This window comes from Lagopus muta, chromosome 8, assembly GCF_023343835.1.
Source record: "Lagopus muta isolate bLagMut1 chromosome 8, bLagMut1 primary, whole genome shotgun sequence".
Lineage (NCBI taxonomy): Eukaryota > Metazoa > Chordata > Aves > Galliformes > Phasianidae > Lagopus > Lagopus muta.
Window position 1 is genome coordinate 36011981 of NC_064440.1, and position 22135 is coordinate 36034115.

The 22135-nt window shown below is 52.2% G+C and overlaps 1 protein-coding gene across 1 annotated transcript; it reads left to right on the top strand.

Annotated features, from left to right (window-relative positions):
• The first annotated feature begins 1133 nt into the window (after positions 1-1133).
• On the top strand, positions 1134-21687 carry COL6A1 (collagen type VI alpha 1 chain). The gene is made up of 34 exons (XM_048953368.1): positions 1134-1340; positions 2018-2147; positions 3200-3400; positions 3614-3773; positions 4007-4129; positions 4221-4241; positions 4396-4416; positions 4508-4552; positions 4789-4842; positions 5856-5900; positions 5998-6024; positions 6170-6196; positions 6300-6344; positions 6518-6571; positions 6969-7031; positions 7226-7288; positions 7433-7522; positions 7634-7696; positions 8935-8997; positions 12069-12131; positions 12618-12680; positions 13363-13413; positions 13498-13533; positions 13988-14050; positions 14407-14472; positions 14614-14649; positions 15282-15318; positions 15742-15750; positions 16310-16443; positions 17402-17511; positions 17813-17996; positions 18200-18374; positions 18901-18930; positions 19665-21687. The coding sequence occupies exons 1-34, from the start codon at positions 1244-1246 to the stop codon at positions 20273-20275; spliced, it is 3060 nt and encodes a 1019-aa protein (XP_048809325.1). The 5' UTR covers positions 1134-1243; the 3' UTR covers positions 20276-21687.
• Positions 21688-22135: the final 448 nt, after the last annotated feature.

Below are 22135 nucleotides of genomic sequence, written 5' to 3' on the forward strand. Positions count from 1 at the left end.
GACTCCCAGGGAAAGGCCAGGATCCCAGAGCACATCTGCAAGTGCTGGAGAACGAGCAGTAGGATTGTCCTGAGCAAACTAGCAAGGAAGCTGAGCAGTCACCTCCAGTGAGTGCAGGAGCTCCTCTGGAATGGCTGTGCAGGTGCAGAAGCACAACACTGTGTAAGCAGGAGAGCAAATGCTGCCTTTTGTAACTTGTTTGCACACAGGTCATTGGTGTTGGCTGGGTTCATGCTGTCGACTCCTTAACGGTGCTATCCTGCTGCCATGTGCTCAGATTACTCCTCTCTGGATTTCTTTCCCAGCAAAGTACCCCTTGGCCTGGATACACATCCATTTGCCCCCTCCCACACCATGAAAGGGTGCAAGTGTTCTTCGGAGCAGGCTAAGGCTGTAGCAGGAACAGCCCCAATGTTTCCCTTCTCTCCCAGGGGGCAGTGAATGCTGCCCTGTGATGAGGTTTGGGCAGCACCTGTTCCAGCAGGTGAAAGCTCTGACTTCAGCACACGACAGGGCCAGGCTGAGCAGTGTGGGGCTCGCCCCTAGAGCCTGACATGAAGTGCAGGCTGTCTGTGAGGGCTGCGGGTCCCAGTGCTATTGTGGATCCTCATGGCTCCCACTGGGCACTCAAGGCCAGCAGGAGGACTGTAGGTACCCCAAATGGTTGGGGTACCAGCTTCAGCCCCCATGGGCAGGGTGCAGCTGGGGATCACTTTCCCTCTGTGCACAGGGGGTCTCACCTCGACCCTTTGGGAGAAAGGGCAGAAAGCCCCAAGAGCAGAGGAGGAAGGCACTTCCCAAGCTGAACCTGGTGCTCCTGCCGTGCCTCCTGCCCAGATGCGCCCTGCAGTGGGTACCCTGCTTTAGCAGGCAGCAGAGCGCAGCTGCTGCCTATCCGGGATGCAGCGGGCTGCCTTCCTTCATCCCGCGGTGGGCTCAGCTCAGGGCTCCGAACGCCCAGGGTGCAGCTGGGGGACACCGGAGCCCCGCGGCAGCAGCACACGACGAGTGCTAACGGGTACAACGAGAAAGACGGCCAGATGTGCAGGCTGGCTTCTGAGTCAGCACGGACAGCCCTGGTCCCACCCTCCATCTCGGCTGCGGAGTCTCCTCCTCGCCCTCTCCCCCCCGCCCGCTCTTCCTTCCCCGGGTCCCGAGCACTGAAACCACCCCCGGACCCGGACCCGGCCTCTCCCTCCTTCCTCCACTCGTTGCAGCTCGATGGGAATCTGAGCCCAGCGACATGGGGCTGCACGACTCCTTCTTGGCGCTGCTGCTCCTTCTGGGGGGTGCCTGGGCTCAGCAGGCTGAAATCAACGCCCGTGTCTTCAGGGCTCAGGGTAAGCGGGAGGCAGCACGGAGAAACGCAGTGCTGCCGAGGTTTGGAAGGAGTCGTGCATGCGGTGCGGGTACTGATCTTAGAGGTCTTTTCCGACGGTAGTGATGCTGTGGTTCTGTGATTCTTTGGGCTCTGATGAAGTGGATCTGCTAGTTTTGTGCTGGTTCTCCTCTGGCCAGGTGTCCTTGGCAGAGCTGGGATGCAAGGAGGGGATGGCAAGGGTTTGTCTTTGCAAAGGACATCAATCTGGGCACAGGCTGTTGAGGCGCGTTTTTAGTTTCGCTCTTCTCTGCAATGGTGTTTGTACTGGGACGTGTTGGGAAATCATGCATTTCTCTTTGTGGTCGTGGCTGCCGTGTCTTGGTTTGGTTTAGCTTTGTTTTAAATGTTTGCTGCAGCTGCATCTTATTTTAAGTACTAACGGTGGTCTTGCAAGCGTGAATGCAAATGGGAAAGAATGAAAGCACGCATAAACGGATATTTTCTGGATATGTGCTCAGTTTACTGTAAATGCCAAAGCAGAAATGCTAAGGAAGAACAATCTCAGCCCTACGTGCCTGCTTGCGTGTCGCATGTGGGATTAGCAACTCGGCACTGTGCTGCTGGTGCTTGTCCCACGGCTGTGCCAGGGGCTCAGTGGAGAGCAGTGCTGTGCCACGCTGCTCTGCTTGCCCCCAGACTGCCCCGTGGACCTGTTCTTTGTGCTGGACACCTCTGAAAGCGTTGCCCTGAGGGTGAAGCCCTTCGGGGACCTCGTGGCACAAGTGAAAGACTTCACCAACCGCTTCATCGATAAGTTGACCGAAAGGTACTGTGCTCATCACTGCCCTTGGGGGTCCCTGGGGCTGTGCCAGAGCTGGGTGGGACGCTGGAGGAGAGCGAGGCTGTGGGACACCAGGCCATGTCTCTCCTCTGTGTGCCTATGGCCACGTTAGTCCCACTCCAGCCATTAGCAGTGTGTGTGCTTAGGCGTCCATGGGGTGCTTTGGTGTTAATTGTGATGATGAAAGGCATGTGTCTCCCAGGCATTGAACCCAGCTTTGGGGGTCCTGTGGGACACCACAACCTCTTCACCCAGTGATCTGCTCCTAGATGCACCCTCACAGCTGCCAGCCCAATCTAACCCTCATGTTTCCAGGCGGCCACCTAAGTTCCCCAGAGATAGGGGGGCAGGATGCTGGGAAGGGCCACCTCGTGTCCGCACCACATCTCCATGTGCTTGGGGGCAACCTTCCAGGCCTCCATCAATGCAGCCTGGCTCTTAAACAAGGTGCCAGACTTTATCCTGAGCCCCTGCTACATGCAGACAGAGAGGCAGGCTTCCTGAGTCTGGCATCTACTGACTACCCTCATGCTCCTTACACACCGTGGGGTCATTGCCCTGCATGCAACAACCACGTCTGCAGTGCTACATGTAGTGCAGTGGGCTTGGGGTGCTTCAGGGATGGGATGGATGGTGATGCTCTGGGGGCTTTGGGAAAAGTCCTCATGGGAAGGAAGAAGATAGGCTTAGGAAGTGTGCAACTGCACATCTGTTTGGGATTGGTCCCTGCATCACAAATGTGTCATTTTAGTAGACGTTGATTATGGCTTCAGACTCAAGCACAAGGTGCTGTGACACTACCAAGCACTAGAGAACAAACCTATGTTGGTGCATGGGAGAGGGCTTTAGTTCCCACCACTCTCTGGATGCAAGCATCCTTCAGGCAGTGACATTCCTCTGTTTCCAGAAGCACAGGGAAAGCAGGGAGCCTTCCCAAAGCCTTGGCAGAGGAACTGCATTTCACATTGCAGGCAGTGAAGGTGGCAGCTTGGTAACAGGGCCACGCTGAAGGCACAAATCCTGGTGTCCCCTTGCAGGTACTTCCGCTGTGACCGCTTTCTGGCATGGAACGCTGGGGCTCTGCACTACAGCGACTCTGTGGTCATCATCAAGGACCTCACTGCCATGCCCAGCGGCAGGGCTGAGCTGAAGAACAGCGTGTCGGCCATCAACTACATCGGGAAGGGCACCCACACTGACTGTGCCATCAAGCAGGGCATCGAGCGGCTGCTCGTCGGGTACGGCAGCGGGGCTGGGGCGAGGGACAGGGGGAGGTGGGTGGTGGCTGGGGTGTCCCCAGCTCTGTCCCTCCTGTGTGAAAGTCACTTAATCATAGGGTGGCAGGTTGCTGTTGATCCGCCTGTGCTGGGATGAGACAAGCCTGGCTGTAGGCTGGGGCACTGGGGCCTTAAACCCTTGCAGCACTAAGTGCAGTGTTTAAATCCTTGCAGTGGCTCCCATCTCAAGGAGAATAAGTACCTGATTGTGGTGACTGATGGACACCCTTTGGAAGGCTACAAGGAGCCCTGTGGAGGCCTGGATGATGCCGCTAATGAAGCCAAACATTTGGGGATCAAAGTGTTCTCTGTCGCCATCTCACCCCATCATCTGGTAGGGACCGAGCAGCAGTTGCAGGGCAGGGGTCTCGTGCTGCTCCAGCATAGCAGCACTTGGTGTAAAGGGCCTCCACTGCCCTGTCTGGAGACAAGTGGTCACCCAACAGAGTCAGAGTGTGGGAAACACCGAAGGCTGGGGACACACTGAGGGCTGGAGGGAGGATGCAGGTCCCCTGGGCACATCCTACATGAGTGCCTGCAGATCTTACTCTGACTCCCAACTCCTAGGACCAACGTCTTAACATCATTGCCACGGACCATGCCTACCGCCGCAACTTCACTGCCACCAGCCTGAAGCCAACCCGGGATCTCGATGTGGAGGAGACAATCAACAACATCATCGAGATGATTGTGAGCACTGCCTGTTCCCCTGCTCAGCCCACCCCTGCCCTGGGCTCCCTCCACTCTCACAACCCACCTCTCTTTGCTTTTTGCCTCGCAGAAAGACAACATGGAGCAATCGGTGAGTGTTCTCCCGCACACCAAGCCCATCCCCTGTGCTCATCCCTGCCCTGCAGGATTTGGTGGGCCCACTCTGCCCAGCATCGAGGATGCCCCCAAGCAGGGCATGGTGCTACCATTTCTTCTGATGTTGTTTTTTCCTTTTATCTGGCCAGTGCTGCTCCTTTGAGTGCCATGTAAGTCAGGCCCTCAAGGCCTCTATCCCCCTCCTTGTGCCCCCAGCCTGTGCCTTGGCAGCTCCATCTAACCCCCACCTCTCTCCTGCAGGCTCCCCGAGGACCCCCAGGACCTCCTGGTGACCCAGGCCACGAGGTGAGGACTCAGCCCCTGGCCACGTAGGGATGAGTTCCACAGGGATGCTCGAGATCCAGTGGGACATATGTCACCCCTTGGCCAGGGAGATGATGGGAACAGCTGTCCCATGTGGCCTCTGTCCTTTGCTCCCCATATCCACGGAGCATTGCCCTGATCACTTCCCTGCTCTTCTTTCAGCCTCATTTTATTCCTGGGGAAGGTGAGCTAACTTGTATTTCTGTCCTGTATTTCAGGGAGAAAGAGGAAAGCCAGGTCTTCCTGGTCAGAAGGGAGATGCTGGAGACCCCGTAAGTAGAAAACTCTGGAGGTTTTCAGGAAGCATGGAGATGTGGCACTGAGGGATGTGGTTTAGTGGGCATTGTGGTGATGGGCCAGAGGATCTTAGTGGTCTTTCCAATCTTAATGATTCTATGATGCTATGTTTCTAGTGGACTAGGCTTGGTGGCTCTGCCAGAGTCTCTGCCAAGGCAGACATCCTCGTTGGCAAGGTGATGGGGAGCTGCACTTGGTGTCAGCAATCCCCATCCCTGCACCATCCCTTGTAGGTCACCATCCTATACCCCTGTACCATCCCATTCCCATGGTGGTGTCCTAGCCAGCGATCCCTGGAAAGGAATGGTCACACAGAGATCTGGCATCTGCCCACCCAGCACAGGGTCCCACAAGGCTGCCTTGTTCCTTACCCCAGGCAGCTGCCCCTCCTGTGGGATGCCTCTCTGACTCATGGGGTGTACTCCGAGCTCCCTCCCGACACTGCAAGCACAGCAGTGTTATGGAGAAACCTTCAGTAAATAATAAGCTAATTGTATCAGGAAACCATTTTCCTCCTCCCTTTTTTGCTAGGTACATTTATTTTGGGAGAAATGTTTCTCCCACACACATAAGTGTGCAGTTACTCAGCCTTTGTGTGCCCAGTTTGGAAACCCCACAGCATGTGCATGCTTTTCCTTCCTGAGGGTTTTCTGCCCTTCCACTTCACCCCAAATGATGTGTCCTCACATGCCCCATTTCTCCCACCGCTGAGGATGTTGGAGGTCCACCACCCCACAGCATCTCATGCCACGTGAGCAGGCAGAGGAAGAGCAGGTCCAGGGGAGAGGGCTGTGGTAGTGGGGGCAAGAAGCAAAACAGGATGTGTCAAGAGACATTACAGAATCATGTTTTAAATGCTGGTGAGAGGGTGGGTGACAATGTAAAGTCAGTGCTTTATGGACCTGAATGGAGACTGCCCCCTTAAGTGCTGACTGATGCCTACCTGCCTAGGTGTGTCTGCCTACATAACACTATTTCTGTCTTCCAGGGCAGGCCAGGGGACATGGGGCCCGTTGGCTACCAAGGAATGAAGGTATGTGGGGCTGCTGGGTGGTGGATACAGTTTCTAGATGGGGAACAAGATGCTGGTATCCTCATTCTCCATTTTCCCTCTTTCTTCTCATTTCTAGGGTGACAAAGGAAGTCGAGGAGAAAAGGTGAGGACAGCAAAGACTTGAAGGGTTCTTGGTGCCCCTGCTTGGCTGGCAGCTCACTGCCTATGCACCCAACTCTCCTGCCAGCATTGGCATCTGGCAAGGACAGTGGGTCTGAGGGTCCTGACCTCTCTGCTTTCCTTTTCAGGGCTCGAGAGGAGCCAAAGGAGCCAAGGTTAGATTTTGCACTAATTTATTCTTCCCCACTGATGCTTGAGGTGGGAGGGAGGAAGGGTGTTTGGAAGTCACTTCCTCATGGTCCCTTGTCTGCATTTCAGGGTGAGAAGGGCAAGCGTGGGATTGACGGCATTGATGGCATGAAGGTAAACCTTCCCCTCCAGGTGCCCTGCTCAGCCTGAGGACTCTGGGTGCTGCCCAGGCACCCCCAAAACTATGTTGGGGCCCACAGCATGGGGGCATGTCCCACATGGGACCCATGTGCAGGGGCATCTCACAGGTACTGCTTACAGCAGCACTTATTCTGTCTGTCTCACAGGGAGAAGCTGGATACCCTGGGCTACCTGGCTGCAAAGGCTCACCTGGATTTGATGTATGTACCCCACGGGCACCTCCTCCTTGGGAATACTTGGAAATGCTCATGGTGTCCTATGCGGTCCTATGTCCTGGACCTCTCCACTCATGAAAGCTGCCCTGTTGCATTATGATGTGTGACAAAGCCATGTTTGTCTGGAGGCTGCTTCATGAGAGGAAGAGCTCAGTGCAAAGCAGCAAGCAGCTTCAAGCTGCTGTGCCCAAACAGCCAGAACATATTGGAGGTTTGGATAGCAAAGCTGCCATCCTTGGACTCACACAGCCCCACAGTGCGAGAGTGCTGTGTCACCCATCCCTTTTGCTCTTCATGCTGAGATGCTGTGGGCCAGGTTGCCAGAATGCTCCCCCCATGCCATTTTCCACAGGTAATTGTCAATTTTTATTTTTTCCAACAGGGCACTCAGGGCCCACCTGGACCAAAGGGCGATCCTGGTGCTTATGGACCCAAGGGAGGAAAGGTGAGCCCATGGCTTCCAGAAGTTCCTGAGAGATGGTGGCTCATGTTGGTGGGGCAATGGAGGGGATGGGGACCTCCATGGGACTGTGGAGGAAAAGGGATTTCAGGGAGAGCCAAAGCTTCAGCCATCCAGCTCAGCGTGGGGACCAGAATCCACCCTTTGGTACTGATGTGTCTTTTTGTGCCCTTGTGAAGGGGGAGCCTGGAGAAGATGGAAAACCTGGCCGGCAGGGCATTCCTGGGAGCCCTGGAGAGAAGGTTGGTGAGGAGCTCACACAAGTCCTCTGCAATAAGGAGAGGTCTCTTTTCCAGCCTCTGCCTCAAAGCAGAGCTTGCCCAAGGCTCTGCTAGCATGCAGGGCTTTGCTTCAAAACCCTCTGATTTGTCTTTGCTTTGTTACAGGGTGCTCCTGGCAACAGGGGAGAGCCTGGACCCTTAGGGGAGACAGGGGATGAGGGTTCCCCAGGTGCAGATGGTCCTCCAGGAGACCGGGTGAGCGTGGGCAGGCTGCGGCAGGGGCTGATGTCTGTGGGCAGGCGATGAGGGAGGGTCATGCAGTGCTGAGAGGAGTCCTAAATCTGTGTTCCCACCATCTTCTTGCAGGGCAGCAATGGAGAAAGAGGACCCCCAGGCTCGCCAGGTGACCGTGGGCCACGAGGAGATCTGGTAACTACATCCATGGGGAGCCTGTTGGCATCTGCTTGCAAATGGTGGCACGTTGGATAGCTGGGGCTGGAAATGGGTGGCCAGCGGGCAAGCTTGGCTCATGCACCTGCCTGCCTGATGGGCGCCTGCTGTATCCTGTCCTGGCACCATCCTCTGGCAATCACACCTTCACACTGACAGGTTACCAGCAAACAGACAAACCCCATGCCCAGAGAGCAGGCAGAGATCAGTCTGCAGATAATAAACCAGCTGGTGAGAGCAAATGAGCAGGGTGTCCTCCTGGGGGAGTGGTGGGGCTCTGCAGGCAGGCAGAGATCAGTAAGGAGGTAAGCAGTGATAGGCAGGCACCTGGGTGAGGGTAAAACCTCCCTCCCCTTTCTGGAGTGAGTGGGAGTCAATAGGAAATTATTTGTTGGGCCTGTCTGGGGTGAGTCACCTGCTGCAAGCATGGGGTGAATGAGGCTATGGGACAAGTGGACAAACACGTGGCCAATGGCACAGGTGCCTGCATGCTTCTGCTGTGTGGGATGGCATCCAGGAGCAGCACCCTAGTGATGCCAGCAGTGCCAGGTGTTTGCTGTTGTATGTCCAGGGCTGAAGTGCTACTCACCTTGAGGATAGGGATGGGCTGTGCTGGGATGGGCTACACGAAGATGAAGCAGTCTCCCTCTTCCTGCTTCCTGCAGGGGGTGTATGGGGCATATGTGCAAGGGAGATGGATGCCGGTGTCCTGCCATCAGCCTGTTCTGCAGACAGAGGGCTGCTCCCTTCCAAGTTCTAGATCAAGCACAAGGCTTGGTAATCATGACAGAAACACCTCCACCAATGTTCAGGGCTCTTCAAAAATTATTTTATGTTTACTCTTTGGCTTAGGAACCTGGGAGCCCTTGCCTGAAAGCAAGAGCTTTGGATCACTAAGCTTTCAACCACTTTCCCAAAAGTTTTAATCCAGGTGTGACCTTCAGGAAGCCTCTCCAGGGTTGCAGGCAGAGCAGCACCCTGCACAAAGAGCCTTGCAGTGTGTGACACCAAAACACCCTGCCTCAGTTTTTCCAGGCTCCCCTGGTCAGCCTCGCTGTGCTGGTTTCCTACCCGAAACCTGAAATATCACTGTTAGGATGACTGTTTCTGCCCAGAACGCACTACTGGTGCTGCGTCCCTGCTCCCCATCGCATGCAGGACCCTTCCCATCCCATGCATGCTCCTCTGTTTCTCATGTCCTCTATGGGTGTTTTCAGGGAGAACCTGGACCACCTGGTGACCAAGGGCGGGAAGGACCTCTTGGACCACCTGGAGACCAGGTAAGACTTTGGATTAACCTTCTGGATTGCATGGAAGTGCGTGGGGTGGCAGGGAGGCTGTGCTCAAGGGCTCAACTGATGCCACAGCATCTTGGAGCAAAATCTTCGCGTGTTCCAGACCAGGCAGCAAAGCCAGTGCAGAGGGGCAGTGATTTCTAGGAGAACTCAGAATTCAAGCAGGGCTAGAAAATGGGGACTTGGCTGCTGGGCTGGGGACAAAAAGACCTCCACGTCATTTCCCAGTCCTGTGGAAACAGATGTCAACACGTCTCACAGACAGATCTGGAAACCAGCAAGCATGAGCTGCTGCAGTGCAAAAAATGTCCAGGCCTGGGGCCAAACATTGCTCGCCTTGATCCTGGGAGTTAATGAGATGTCTTGTGAGATCAAGGACAGCCTGGCAAGGCCTCGACAGTGGCCTGACACCCTTGGAATCTACAGACGCTCTGTCCCAAAGCCAGTTGCTTCTCAAGTCCTGGTGCTCCCACTATGAGCCCACTTCATGTGCGCTTCAAGAAACTGATCTCAGGTCCTGCTGGCTTTCTGGAGCACACAGCTGGATTCCTCCAGCTGAAGGAAGGCTTCTGTCCCTCACACAGTTAAGGATTCTTTCCTCTCAAAGTCACACCAAGCTCCCACTCAACTCTTCTGGAGTTGCTGGGTTAATCCTTGATGGAGATGGCACTGTTGGCAACAACCAGCACGGCCTTCCCACCTGAGCAAGCATGCTTTCACATCACCCCTGGATGAACTCTGTGGCACAACTCCCCTCCTACTCCTGTAATCATCAGAGTTTCAATAGAGCTCAAGATATAGGAAAGTACTGAGATAAATGTTCCCACACCGCTGGAAGGGGACTTCCCTGAGGGGTGAAGAATGAAGATCAGTGTGTGAGCTTTGGAAATCCTTCATGGTCAACCCACTGTTGAAGAGCCCTGTAGGAGATTTGGAGTGTGGGACAGCCACAGAGGGGCCACTGCTGCGTTCCTGCCTACCCCAGCACAGGCCACCACTGTGGCAGACCTGCCCCATAGGAAACACTCCCGTGCCAAGGTTGGGAATGCTCTGAGTCACACTGCCCTCAAACCTGCCTTGTGCTAGAGAAAAGCACCAAATTCTCATTGAATTGTCCACATTACTTCTGCTCTTAACTGAGCTAAACTGCTCTGGCCACAGTTAAAGAGTATCCGACAGCCAACAGCTTGTAGGACATGACCAGGGTGGGAGTTGTCACTGGCAAGAGGGTGGTGATTTGGATGTGTGCATGTAATGGGCGGGTGCTATGTGTTGACACCAGCGAAGGAAGAAGGACCAGAGCCGCTTTCCTTGTATAGGGTCTCATTCCAGTTTCAAGGCAGGAGGACTGGGCAGGATAAGATAGAATTCAGGTGGAGATTTGACCCAAGCCTGGGCGCCAAAGCTAAGCATGATAGCAGGAAGGATCTTCCCCAGCCTGCCTTAACTGGCAGAAAGGAGAGGAGGCTGTCACCAAGCCTATGGGTTATCCATCTTCCCTTCCCAAGAGCACTGAATTCATTCCCTGTGAAAGAGGGAAGTGCCCACAGCATTGATGCCTCTCCAGAGCAGCGGCTGCCCTAGTATCCCAGTCACTCTAGGGAAATCTAAAAAGCAGTTGTAAAGAAAAGATGTTTTTTTTCCATAGACTGATGGAAAATGTTTTTGCTTGGCCAAATTAAAAATAAATGTGTAATTGGTCTGGGGCAAGGGAAGAACTTAGGCAAACACAAGTGCCTTTCAAGCCATGTTATCTGCAAGCTCTGGCTCTTAGAGCACATTTGTCTTGGCAAGGAGAAGGAGTTCCTGCTGACCTGTGACTCTGTTTCACCCTCCCTTCTGTCTTCAAGAGATGCTAAAGGTCAGCATGCTCATCCCCTGATCTCCTGGGCTGCTTTGATGGTCCATCTCCACATGGCTCTGGTGCCCATCCCTCCTACAGTTCTTGTTGCGTGTAGAAGGAAAAGAGGTTAGGAAACTGCTCATGACTCAAGATCCTACATCCTCACAAACACCATCGGGGCTGCAAAGGGTTTTAGCTTGCTTGTTACAGTGAAGCCACCTATGACAAGCATGAGCCAAGTGCGTCTGGAATTCAACTTTGGCTGATATGAATGGTCATGAGATCCAGTCCCTCCTTCCCAGCTTTCTCTCTTTCGGGCTCTTGTGCGGAAATAAGGGTCACGCGCCTTTAAGCAGGCTCTTGCTCTTCTCCATACTACACAGTTGTGGAGTTCTCTGCCACCCTGTGTGTGCCTTTCCCTGGAAGAAGAGTGCATGAAGCGGAGCAGCAAGGACAGCTGGAGGGAACTAAAGCTTCCTCAGCTTGTGGGTGGTGAGAGACAGCAGCTGCAAAGCTGGGCTAGGCTGAACGATACATGAAGGCAGTTCCTACTCCTCCAAATCTCACCAATGCAGACTATCTCTGTTGTCTCAGGCTTCCTTGGGCATTTTTGGAGCTCATAAAGACCAAAAAAAATCCAACAAAAGCCCAAATCCACCCTCCTCCTGCCTTCTTTCCTCATGCCTCTTGACTCTGAACATCACTGGCCAGCCCTGCAGCTGACGGACCAAGTGGCCGCTGCCCAGATGGACATGGCAGAGTGACAGCCCTGGTCTGTTCCAGCAGATGCTGCCAGGACCCTGCAGCCTCCTGAGGACAGAGACTCCCCACAGCAGTAGAAGGATTTCTATCAGCCCAGCTGCCATGAGTCATGTCCAAGGCCCCCGTAGAGAGAGGCCTGTGTTAGTTTCAGGGTGGTATGATCCACCAAGGAGGGACATCAATGCAATGCCCAGCTGTGCTTCACCACTGGGAAGTGTTACCTTGCCCCCCCCAGCCTCTTCCCCTCCAGGCCCTCCTCCTAGAGTACCTCCTCACCCAAGTACCTCCTCACCTGAGTTGATCCCCATGAATGGAGCCTTTCTCCTGAGTGGAAGTGACTCGCTGATGAGTGCAAGGCATGAGGTTCCTGCTCCCACCCATCACACCATGAAATGAAGGGACCAGCCCCTCTAAGGAGGGGCTCGTGTGACAGCTCTTCTTGTTCTCCTAGGGTGAGCCTGGACCCCCAGGACCAAAGGGCTACAGAGGAGATGATGGCCCCCGCGGCAATGAGGTCAGTGCTGCTTCATCATCATCTCAGGAGGAGGGAATTGAGGGGAGACCAAGAGATGCTGCCCATTAAGACTGTCAACAAATCCCATAGGTCTTGGAAACCCTTTTCTGGGGACAAAGTGAGGTGTCAGCTTCCCGGCAGACATCTCAAGGTATTTTTGGTGGATCCCTAAGGCTGTGAATACCTTTTTCCCTATCTCCCAGAGAGGGTATAGCTGCACCACAACTGATATGGCTTCACCTTGCAGTTCGTCCTTCCTCTTGGCAGAAGCTAGGGGAGCAAAATATTTCCTGTGGTGGGCTTAAGTAACCCTTGCCTGCTGCCCTTGAATGAAAGGGGCTTCTTCCCAGCTCCTAGGTGTGTTCTCAGAGCTGGTCTCAGGTAGGAAGCAAGGGACCAGAGTGCTGCAGGGAGTCTCAGAAGGCATCATCTTCCCACGTCAGTGGATGGTGCACAGTGCTTGACTCCTCTTTCTGATCCTTCCAGGGCCCCAAGGGATCACCTGGAGCACCTGGGTTGCCTGGAGATCCTGGCCTAATGGGAGAAAGGGTGAGTGGTGTTTATGGAGACTGCATGCAATGTGGGAACGATCTACAGCTGGCTGGTTCTGTGCAGCATGGTCCAGGTCAGGGAGGAAAGAAATGGCTCTCATAAACAGCTGAAATATTTTGGGAAAACTTGCAAGCAGCTTACTTTTGAGCATGCACCCCCTTTGCAGGCTCAGAGAGCCCTATCTTGGAATGTACTTTCAGCAGTGGAGGTAATATTGCCCAGCATTCCCAGCTTGTGCTCGTATCCCTGATCTCTGAGTAGCACGGTGTCACCATCAGAACTTCTGGAGCTTGTCCCATCTCATTCTTTTCCATTTTCCTCTTAAAATAAAAAGTGAGAGGTAGTCTTCAAGAGAGGTACAGGCATATCATGTCCTAGTGCCCTCCACACTTCTTGAAGAGCTACAAAAGAGCTGCACTATCTGGGTGTGCAGCGATGGGGAGTGGGGATGGGGACACGGCAAGACGGGTCTCTGTCCCAGGGAAAAAGGAGTAGTAAGAACAATATTTAGCTGGATATAGCATAAAAGAATACAATAACTGTTCTAAACACAACTCTGCAAGTAGAGCAAGGATGGCTGTTGTCTCCTCTTGGTGGCTGCTGAAGGAAGGCAAGTTCCTTCTACCATGCTGAGTATTCTGCTTGTCAGTGTCTCATCTACTTCTCCCTTCCTTTCCAGGGGGAGGATGGTCCTCCTGGTAATGGCACAATTGGATTCCCGGGTGCCCCTGTAAGTTTAGTGTGCTGCTTTGAAATCATAAGACCATTATTGATGCTTGTCTGACCTAACACACTTCCTTTTCTTCATTCCCAGGGGCAGCAAGGAGACAGAGGGGACCCTGGCATTAATGTGAGTGTGTTGCTTCCTTCTGTATCTAATAGAGAACTCCCTGGCTAGTGTCTTCTGCTGGTACTCTGGCTTGTAGAGCCTCTCTGTCAGTTGTATGGTGAAATGGACTCCCTGAAACAGCCTGCTTACCCAGAACCCAGTTTATCTTATGCACAGATCTCCCTCCTTCCTCTACTTCTCATAGAAGTGTTCTGCCTTCGTGCAATACCCAAGGATGGCAGAGTGCTCTCAAGTGTAGGTCCAAAGCCAGCATTTCGTGTTGGAAGAACCAGCTGGAGGGAGCTGGACAGTGACTATGACAGGGAAAGCCAACTAAGGAGATAAACCCTCAATAACATTGACATTTTGTGCTAGGAATCTTATCTTAGCTCTCTGTCTCCTCTCCAGGCCAGCTGTCACAAGGTCTATGCATCAACCTCATCACACTACCAACATCCTCTCTTTTATTTTTCAGGGAACAAAAGGATATGTTGGTCCTAAAGGTGATGAAGGAGAAGCTGGAGATCCTGGCAACGATGTGAGTAATTTCTATAAAGCTGCATGACTTTTCTCTCTGAGGGTGGTGTGGGAGTGTGGAGCTGGATCTAGTACTATGCTGCCCGTAGGTCAGAGCCCATCAGACTTTGTGAGCCTGCAAGCACCCTTTGCTGCTGTGCAGTACGTGATAGCAAGCAGAGCTCTCACTGGATGTTCACTTGAGATTCTACAGCTAATGGTTAGCAAACCTCCAGCTGTTAGGCCAAGGGTGGGTATTATCTCCACGTGGTGTCGTGTGCTTCCTGACAGCATCGAAGTTTGCTCTGAGGGACACTGGGAATATGCCTCCACAGGACAGAACAAACTTTGTGAATTTTCTTTTTGTTTCACCTCCAGAACCCAACCGCTGGTCCCAGTGGCATCAAAGGAGCAAAGGGCCACAGGGGTCCTGAAGGCCGCCCAGTAAGTGAGGGCTCTAGAAGGATTTGCACCAACAAGCTGGGAGTGGAAAGCCAAGCAACCTTTTCAGCCTCTGCATTGCATAGCAAGACATTGAGTTCTTGCTGCTCTTGTAAATGCTCTCTCTACACTTCTGTTTGACAGGGACCACCTGGACCTGTGGGGCCTCCGGGGCCAGACGTGAGTATGACAGGATCGAGGCACTGCTTGCTTACTTGGTCTTTGCTTCTGGGGGTTGCTGCTGGGAGGCTCGTGCTCATGGGCTGGGTGGTGCCTGCCCCATTACTGCCCCAGAGTCTTGGTGGCAAGGTTTCCTTCCTTTGTGTCAGGCCATCACCAGCAAGCCCCCTGTGCAGTGTGAAAACTTCAGCTCTCACATAAGTGGGAAGATTGAAATTATCCCCAGACTGGCCCCTTCTCTTCCTTTGCTGGCTTCTTGATTAATTTGCCCACCATCCAAGGGATCTGGACGTGCTGTGACCATGGGTCACAAAGACTCAGGTCCCCCCATTCTGTGGTAAGCTCGTAATAAAAGCAACCTCCACAAAGGGAGGAAAGTTCCTGCAAGCTGAATGGTGTCTTTCCATGCAGCTTCTTCTGCACAGTCAGCGTAGTGGGTGCTCTTCACTGCTGGCAAAGCCCAGCTCTGGCCTCCTCCAAGGGAAGTAGCCCCAACTATACACCACTCATTTCCAGATTAAAATCTGCTTTGAAGGTGCAAAAGCAGCAGTAGGGGTGGTGGGTAGCAGCACTTGGGAGCCAGGCAACTGCCACTGCTGATATCCACAGAGTTTCTTCATCTCTGGTTTCAGGAGTGTGAAATCTTGGACATCATCATGAAGATGTGCTGTGAGTATCCTGGAATTTCTCCTTCTCTGTTTGGCTCCATGCAGAGTGGGGCAGCTGCACCTTAGCACCCCTGGTAATGAAGTGCTACAACAGCACAGGGTGCTTAGGGGTCTGAATGCGAGCTTCACAATTAGCAGTTTACTTAATCCCTTCAGGATCAGCTTTTTTATTTAAATAAGAATACCATAATGTGTTAGGAGATAGAGCTCTGCCACTTAGGTTTCAGTTCAGGGCACTGTGATCTAAAAGAGAGAGATCTGGATATGTCAAACAGGAGGGAAAACTTCCACAAGTGAGCAGGAGCTTGAATCATCCAGGTCAGGTGTCACTGGTTTGCAGAAACGCAGACCTGCTGTCTGTGTCGTATGAAAACCCTCATCTGCAGCATTTTAACGCTCTCTCTTTCTCTCCCTTCTCTTCTAGCATGCTGTGGTGAGTGTTACTTGGCAAAATCATTCTGCAAGAGTTTGCTAATGCTTCTCCCTCTTTCCTCCCCCACCCTCTCACTACTCCTTGCCTTCCATTTGATTTGCAATCCAAAAGCCTTAAGCAAGGACCAAGAGTACATTATGTCCTTCAGCCATGGGCAAGAGGGGAGCAAGCTGAGTCAGCCTCCTCCAGCCCACCAGTGTTCACCTCTGTCCTCCTGGGCTGGGCAAATGGAAGAAGTGAGGAGGCTTCTGAGGAAACAGATTTTGGAAATAGTTACTGAGTGTTTCGCGGGTACTCACAGCTTGGCAACGTGACGTGACTTACAAGGGGTGCTGAGAAAAATGCAAAGGGAAAAAATATTAAGCTGGTTCTTAAAGCTCCTGCGTGGCTATTTTGCCGCTTAATTTCGCACCGTGCTTTGCATTCCTTCCACCAAGACTAACACAAACACAAGTGAGTGAGGGTCTCACTCTGTTGGGTGTGCCTCCGGCAAAGCGTGTTGCTCTGAGAGCAGCTCAGATAGCAAACACAGCCTCACCACGCGTGTGCTTTACTGCAGAGTGCACCTGTGGTCCTGTCGACCTCCTCTTCGTGTTGGACAGCTCGGAGAGCATTGGCCTGCAGAACTTCCAGATTGCCAAGGATTTCATCATCAAAGTCATTGACCGCCTAAGCAAAGACGAGCGTGTGAAGGTGAGATTTCCTTCGAGTGCCAGGATAAATTTATTTTCTGCTGCAAGTGGAAAAAACAGGGAGATGCCTCCACTCCACAAGGCTCAGCTTCACAACCCGATGAGTCTCAGTTCCCCCTAGATTCATAGGGAGAGTCTGCAGAATCTGTTTTCTCCCAGAATACATGTGTGTTACTCGCTCTGGGCATCAAGACTGCAGTGGCTGTGAACTCTTTCTTCATGTCATGAAGCAGACAACTCCTAGTCAGTCAGTTTGTTGGTCTCTCCCTTGTTTCAATGAGCATTTCAGGTGGCTGGAGTAGTGACTTCCCAAGGGCCCTGACAGCCTGCCCCCAGGGAGTCTGGTCTGCTCCCAACCTTCAATTAAGGTTTCCAGTTAAGTACAGCTGCTGAAAGAGATATTTGCAGCACAAAAGAGCAATGTTCTTCAAGTCCTTCCATTTGAAGAGCAGTAAAAATATTTACTCTCTGAACTCTTCCCTGGTAACATGCTCTGCATGGGAAATTCCACTTATCCCTCTGCAATGGAAGAGATGTTTGGAATTCAAACTTTCTGTCAGGTGTAAGGTGAGATGGGCTGTAAAGACATGAGGACCTGCTGTTAGACATGACTGTGGACATGCGCAGGTCTCTGGCTGATAAAGTGCCAATAAATAGCCTGGAAGACTAGAGTTGGGCAGCAAAGTTACTATTTAAGAAGAAAAGCATACTTTATTTAAAACATCTATTCCTAACCACCCAATGACTTGTGTTGAGATCACTGAGGTGGGAAACCTGAGTTTGGGTCTTGTTTCACTGGGCTCACCTGCATCCACTCCTGTTGGAATAATACCACCACCAAGGAGCAGCTGCATTGCCTGCCATGAAGACATCCAGAATGAAACCACTAACAGTTTCCCAAGCTCTTCAGGTCCCCTGGAGGTTCCTGGCCCTAAATGACTTCTTTTCTTCTCCAACAGTTTGAACCCGGGGAGTCCCGAGTGGGCGTTGTGCAGTACAGCCACAACAACACGCAGGAGCTGGTGGCCATGGGGGATGCCAACATAGACAACATTGGGGCACTCAAACAGTGAGTCTGCAGGGTCTCAGCACATGGTGCAAAGACCTGACCCAGCACACCCTACTCGTGTCCCATCCTCCATCTCTAGACTAGCAGCTTCTGCAAATGCTAGGATTCTAAATGCAGTGATGAGTCACTTGGTGGCTTTGTGAATGGTACTGAGACCAAGGCAGCTGCCCAAAACCCTGCAAGCAGGATTTTGCCCTGCCTTGCAAGCATGCCCGCGTGTCAGTAGGACGTGTATTCCCAGCCATTCCTGTGAATCAGGCTTGCTCACAGGGCTTTCAGGCTCTCTGGTGTCTGCTTGCAGGGCAGTCAAGAATCTGAAATGGATAGCTGGGGGCACCCACACAGGAGAAGCCCTGCAGTTCAGCAAGGAAAACCTGCTGCGGAGATTCACCTCCAACAATAACGTGGCCATCGTCATCACAGACGGGCGTTCAGACACGCTGCGGGACCGCACCCCACTGACATCTCTGTGTGAGGTCACCCCGGTAAGGGCATGGTGGCACGGGGAGGCTGGCGGGGAGCAGCTATGGAATGGCCATCAGTCGGACTGGTGCAGCATCCCCAGGGGTCTCCATCGTTTGCTTTGCAAGGCCAGAGCCCCAGGCACTGGAAGCTCTCTGGTGCAGTGGCAGGCAGTCAAGCGTATGAATGAATTAGGCACTGATGATACACTCTAACTTTTCTACAGGTGGTTTCCCTCGGAATAGGTGACATTTTCCGGAACTACCCAAACCCAGACCAACTGAATGACATCGCTTGTTTAGGCACGCCACAGAGACAAGGACTGTCCATTCAGAGAGACAACTACGCCGAGCTCCTTGATGACTCCTTCTTGCAGAACATCACCTCGTACGTCTGCCGAGGTGAGTGAAAACCTTCTATAGGATCACCTGGGTCTGTGCAAGGGCCTGGCCCCAGGCTGTTAGCCCAGGTCTTACTCCTCACCCCGGGAAAGTTTCCAGAGCAGCACAGCTCTGGCTGGTGGCAATAAGGGCGATAGTAACGACTGTTAGCAGCCAAAGGGTGAGGGATACAAACTGCCCTCCACTCATAGTTCCAGCATGCTCTTAAACTGTGCTCAGGTATTGAGGGAAGAGAGCAATATGCACAGTTGTGTCAATGAGCAATGAGGATGTTTCATGTCTCAGAACATTCTGCAGCAGTACCTAGGTCCTAACCCACTGCAGGATATCTCTGTCCCCACAGTTTTCAAGCACATATTCTGTGCTCTCTGGTGCATGCTTATAACTTTGCATGGCAACTTGTTTGAAGAGGCTACAACCAAAGTAAGCATTTGTCTCCAGTGCAGCTCTGTGGGAAGCTGTGCTACAGGAGAAGCAATTTTCCTGCATGAGTTGGTGATGCTACTCTTTTTAATTTTCTTAACAGAGAAGAAATGTCCAGACTATACCTGCCCAAGTGAGTACCTGCTCCTCTTGTCATAATACACACGAAGGGGTTGTGGATGCTGTGGTGAGGGAAGTGGTAGTTGCTGTGTGTAGAGACATAGAGATAGAGATACCTCACAGCCGGGAGGCTCCTGAGCTCTGCTGTTGGGCTAGAGAAAGAGCAAACCTGGAATCTCTCATGTACACCCCAGGTCAAAGCACTTAGGGGACAGGAGCGAGAAAAGGCTGGACAGTGGTTTCTCTAATTCCTTAGGAGACTGTGCCAGATTTAGTCCATCTAGGCTTTAGATGAGACAAAAGACATTGGTTGTGCTGTGGGGGGAGGTCCAAGCACATACAAAAGTCAGCGCTGTGGCAGGATATCTGAGAAAAGTGGTTGGAAAGCAAGGAATTGAAACAGATCCATTTTGATGTCAGAAGAGTATACAGTCCTTAGGCTCATGGAAACAGGCCAACCTGGGAGATGTGGTGATTCCCCAGACAAAATGGGACAGTGTAAATCAAGGAAAACACCCACTGCAATAAGCAACAGGAGTCATAATCTAAAAAGAAAGAATGAAAGGGGAGGACACATGTAGGATAGCACTGGAGTAGGGGAAACCAAAGCAGCAAACACGCAAAGAGTGGGTATTTCTTAAGTCTAACAAAGCAGGCAGCGTGTGAGATAGCTGGTAAATTCACCAGCTTCCCATGGAAAGCAGGAGAAAAAAGCAGCATAACGAGCCCCGGTCTGTCCTCTTGCAGTCACCTTTGCCAACCCGGCAGACATCATGCTGTTGGTGGACAGTTCCACCAGCGTGGGCAGCAAGAACTTTGACACCACCAAGAGTTTTGTGAAGCGGCTTGCCGAGCGGTTCCTTGAGGCCAGCAAGCCAGCCGAGGACTCTGTGCGCGTCTCGGTGGTGCAGTACAGCGGCAGAAACCAGCAGAAGGTGGAAGTCCCGTTTCAGCGCAACTACACGGTCATCGCCAAAGCCGTTGACAACATGGAGTTCATGAACGAAGCCACAGATGTCAACGCCGCTCTGCAGTACATCACGGGGCTGTACCAGCGGTCCTCTCGTGCTGGGGCTAAGAAGAAGGTGCTGGTGTTTTCTGATGGCAACTCGCAGGGGATCACCGCCAGGGCCATCGAGAGGACTGTGCAGGAAGTTCAGCAGGCTGGTATTGAGGTCTACGTGCTGGCGGTGGGCAGCCAAGTCAACGAGCCCAACGTCCGCGTCCTGGTAACGGGGAAGAGTGCAAACTATGACGTTGTCTACGGGGAGCGTCACCTGTTCCGTGTGCCTGACTATACTTCCCTGCTGCGTGGTGTCTTCTACCAAACTGTCTCCAGGAAGATAGCTGTTGACTGAGCACCCAAGGGGGTTTCTACCAGGGCCGCTGCGGCTTCTCTTTCACCTAAAAATGAAAAACGACAAAAAAAAGAAAGAAAATTAACAGTATTCTTGACCAACTTGAGGAACTTGCATCTATACAGAAAGCCATAGTGCGACAGCCTGTCTGTGCACAGTCTCCTTCCTTCTCCGCCTCCTTCTCCATCTGCATCTTTGCCCTCCTAGCCTTGGGCCTCCCACCCCTGCCCTGTGACTGCCTCTCACTAACTCCCTGCAGCAGGCAAACATAAGTACACCTAGCAGCAACCCTCCTGAACACCAAAAGCAACCTCATCTCTGGTTTTTGCCAAGAAAGAACCAGGATGAGGAATGTTGTACCACTAAGGACTTGCTCAGTCCCACAAGGTTGATTATATCCTTTTTAGATACAGGTTTTTTTTTTCTTCATTTGCCTCTTTCATTCATATGTCAGCTATGCACTTTCCCAGCTGACAGTGGTCCGAACCCAGTGCTGTGCTTCAGCATTTCAGTAAGTTTTGAGTGGGGATCACTGTCGTGGCTGGCAAGTTCGGTTCATGTCTCCCATGCTGGTGGGAAGAGATGGACTTATTATCTGATCCACCCATGCACTAGGCAGAGCTGAAAGCATCTGTGGCCTCCTGTGCAGTGCAATGGGCCACTGACTTCCCAGGGCTGGGTTGGAGGTGGGTGCTGACACCTCAGTGCTGACATTCCCATCCAGAGCAGGGGCTGGGTGCTGACCAAGGAAAGGTGGCCAACAGCCACTGGGGAGGGGGGAACATGAGAAGAAGCTGCACTCCTTCACTAACCCATTTTGTGGTCCTACAGTGAAACCAGGAACCTCATAAGTAACCTGATGACTTGCCTTATGGTCCAAATGCCATGCTGGAAAATCTCTCTGAGCCCAGTTAGAGGTTTTTTGTCGTCTTTTTTTTTGTTTGTTTTTAAAGTGTCAAGCTGTTTCCCAGTGAGCTCTCTGGGAGTATTGTTTCTATCAGACTATTAGACACCTAGGCCTACAAACTCTACTATCTATTGAATTAGGGCCTATTCCACAGCCCAGCCACGTCAAGACAAAGGCTGCCATTATCTGCCAGGGGCTTTGAATCACACCCTGCAGATATCAAAGGTGCTATCACTATGTGGGTTATGTGGGCCCTTGGTGTTTACACATTTGTTTCCAGGACCACACTGAAGATGTGGTTTGGCTGGGTGAGGTTTTGTTCAGCGCTTCCATTGGTGCTCTTGCTATGAATTCATGCGCTTCTGAGAAAGCAACCGTGATTTCCAAGTATCACCGTCATCCCAAACTATTTTGTATCCAGAAGTTGCTTTTATTTTATGCCTGTATTTTACTAAAAGTTGTCCACTTCAGAAATTCGTCAAATAAATTGTTTTCCACAACCTCGGCGGAAGCTTGTCTCTCTTGCGTGGCTGAGAAGTGAAACATGGAATAGTAGGATCTTGGGAGGACTTTGACAGGACCTCTCACATCAAACTACGCAGTGCAAAGCAAGAGAGATGTCCTGCATTTACTTCATATATATGGCTATTGCTGAATGCTAGGGATTTGAGAAATCCAGGGATTATTTGAATGTATGAATGAGTGTGTTTTAAACTGGTACAACCAGGCTTCTGCTTGCAATATTTTCCACTGTCTCACAGCACAGCTAGGTGCTGTTGTTTCCAGAAGACCAGCCCTCACTGGTGCAGAGAGATGGAGAACATCAGGTGAAGAAGTGAGTCGTGTTTGCTTTCTCCTTCTGTCCAGTGTCTGTCCTCAATGTGTCACTTCCTGGGCAGATGGGGACTCTGTTCTAGCGGCAGAGCTTGTGGTGGAGGTAGCAGAAAACACAG

What these genes read in the sequence shown, in the direction of transcription:
- COL6A1 (XM_048953368.1), top strand. Translation starts at nt 1,244, where the DNA reads ATGGGGCTGCACGACTCCTTCTTGGCGCTGCTGCTCCTTCTGGGGGGT. An exon ending in ATCGAGCGGCTGCTCGTCGG is followed by an intron (nt 3,401 to 3,613) that starts GTACGGCAGCGG and finishes AAATCCTTGCAG; the next exon opens with TGGCTCCCATCTCAAGGAGA. An exon ending in CTGGTGACCCAGGCCACGAG is followed by an intron (nt 4,553 to 4,788) that starts GTGAGGACTCAG and finishes CCTGTATTTCAG; the next exon opens with GGAGAAAGAGGAAAGCCAGG.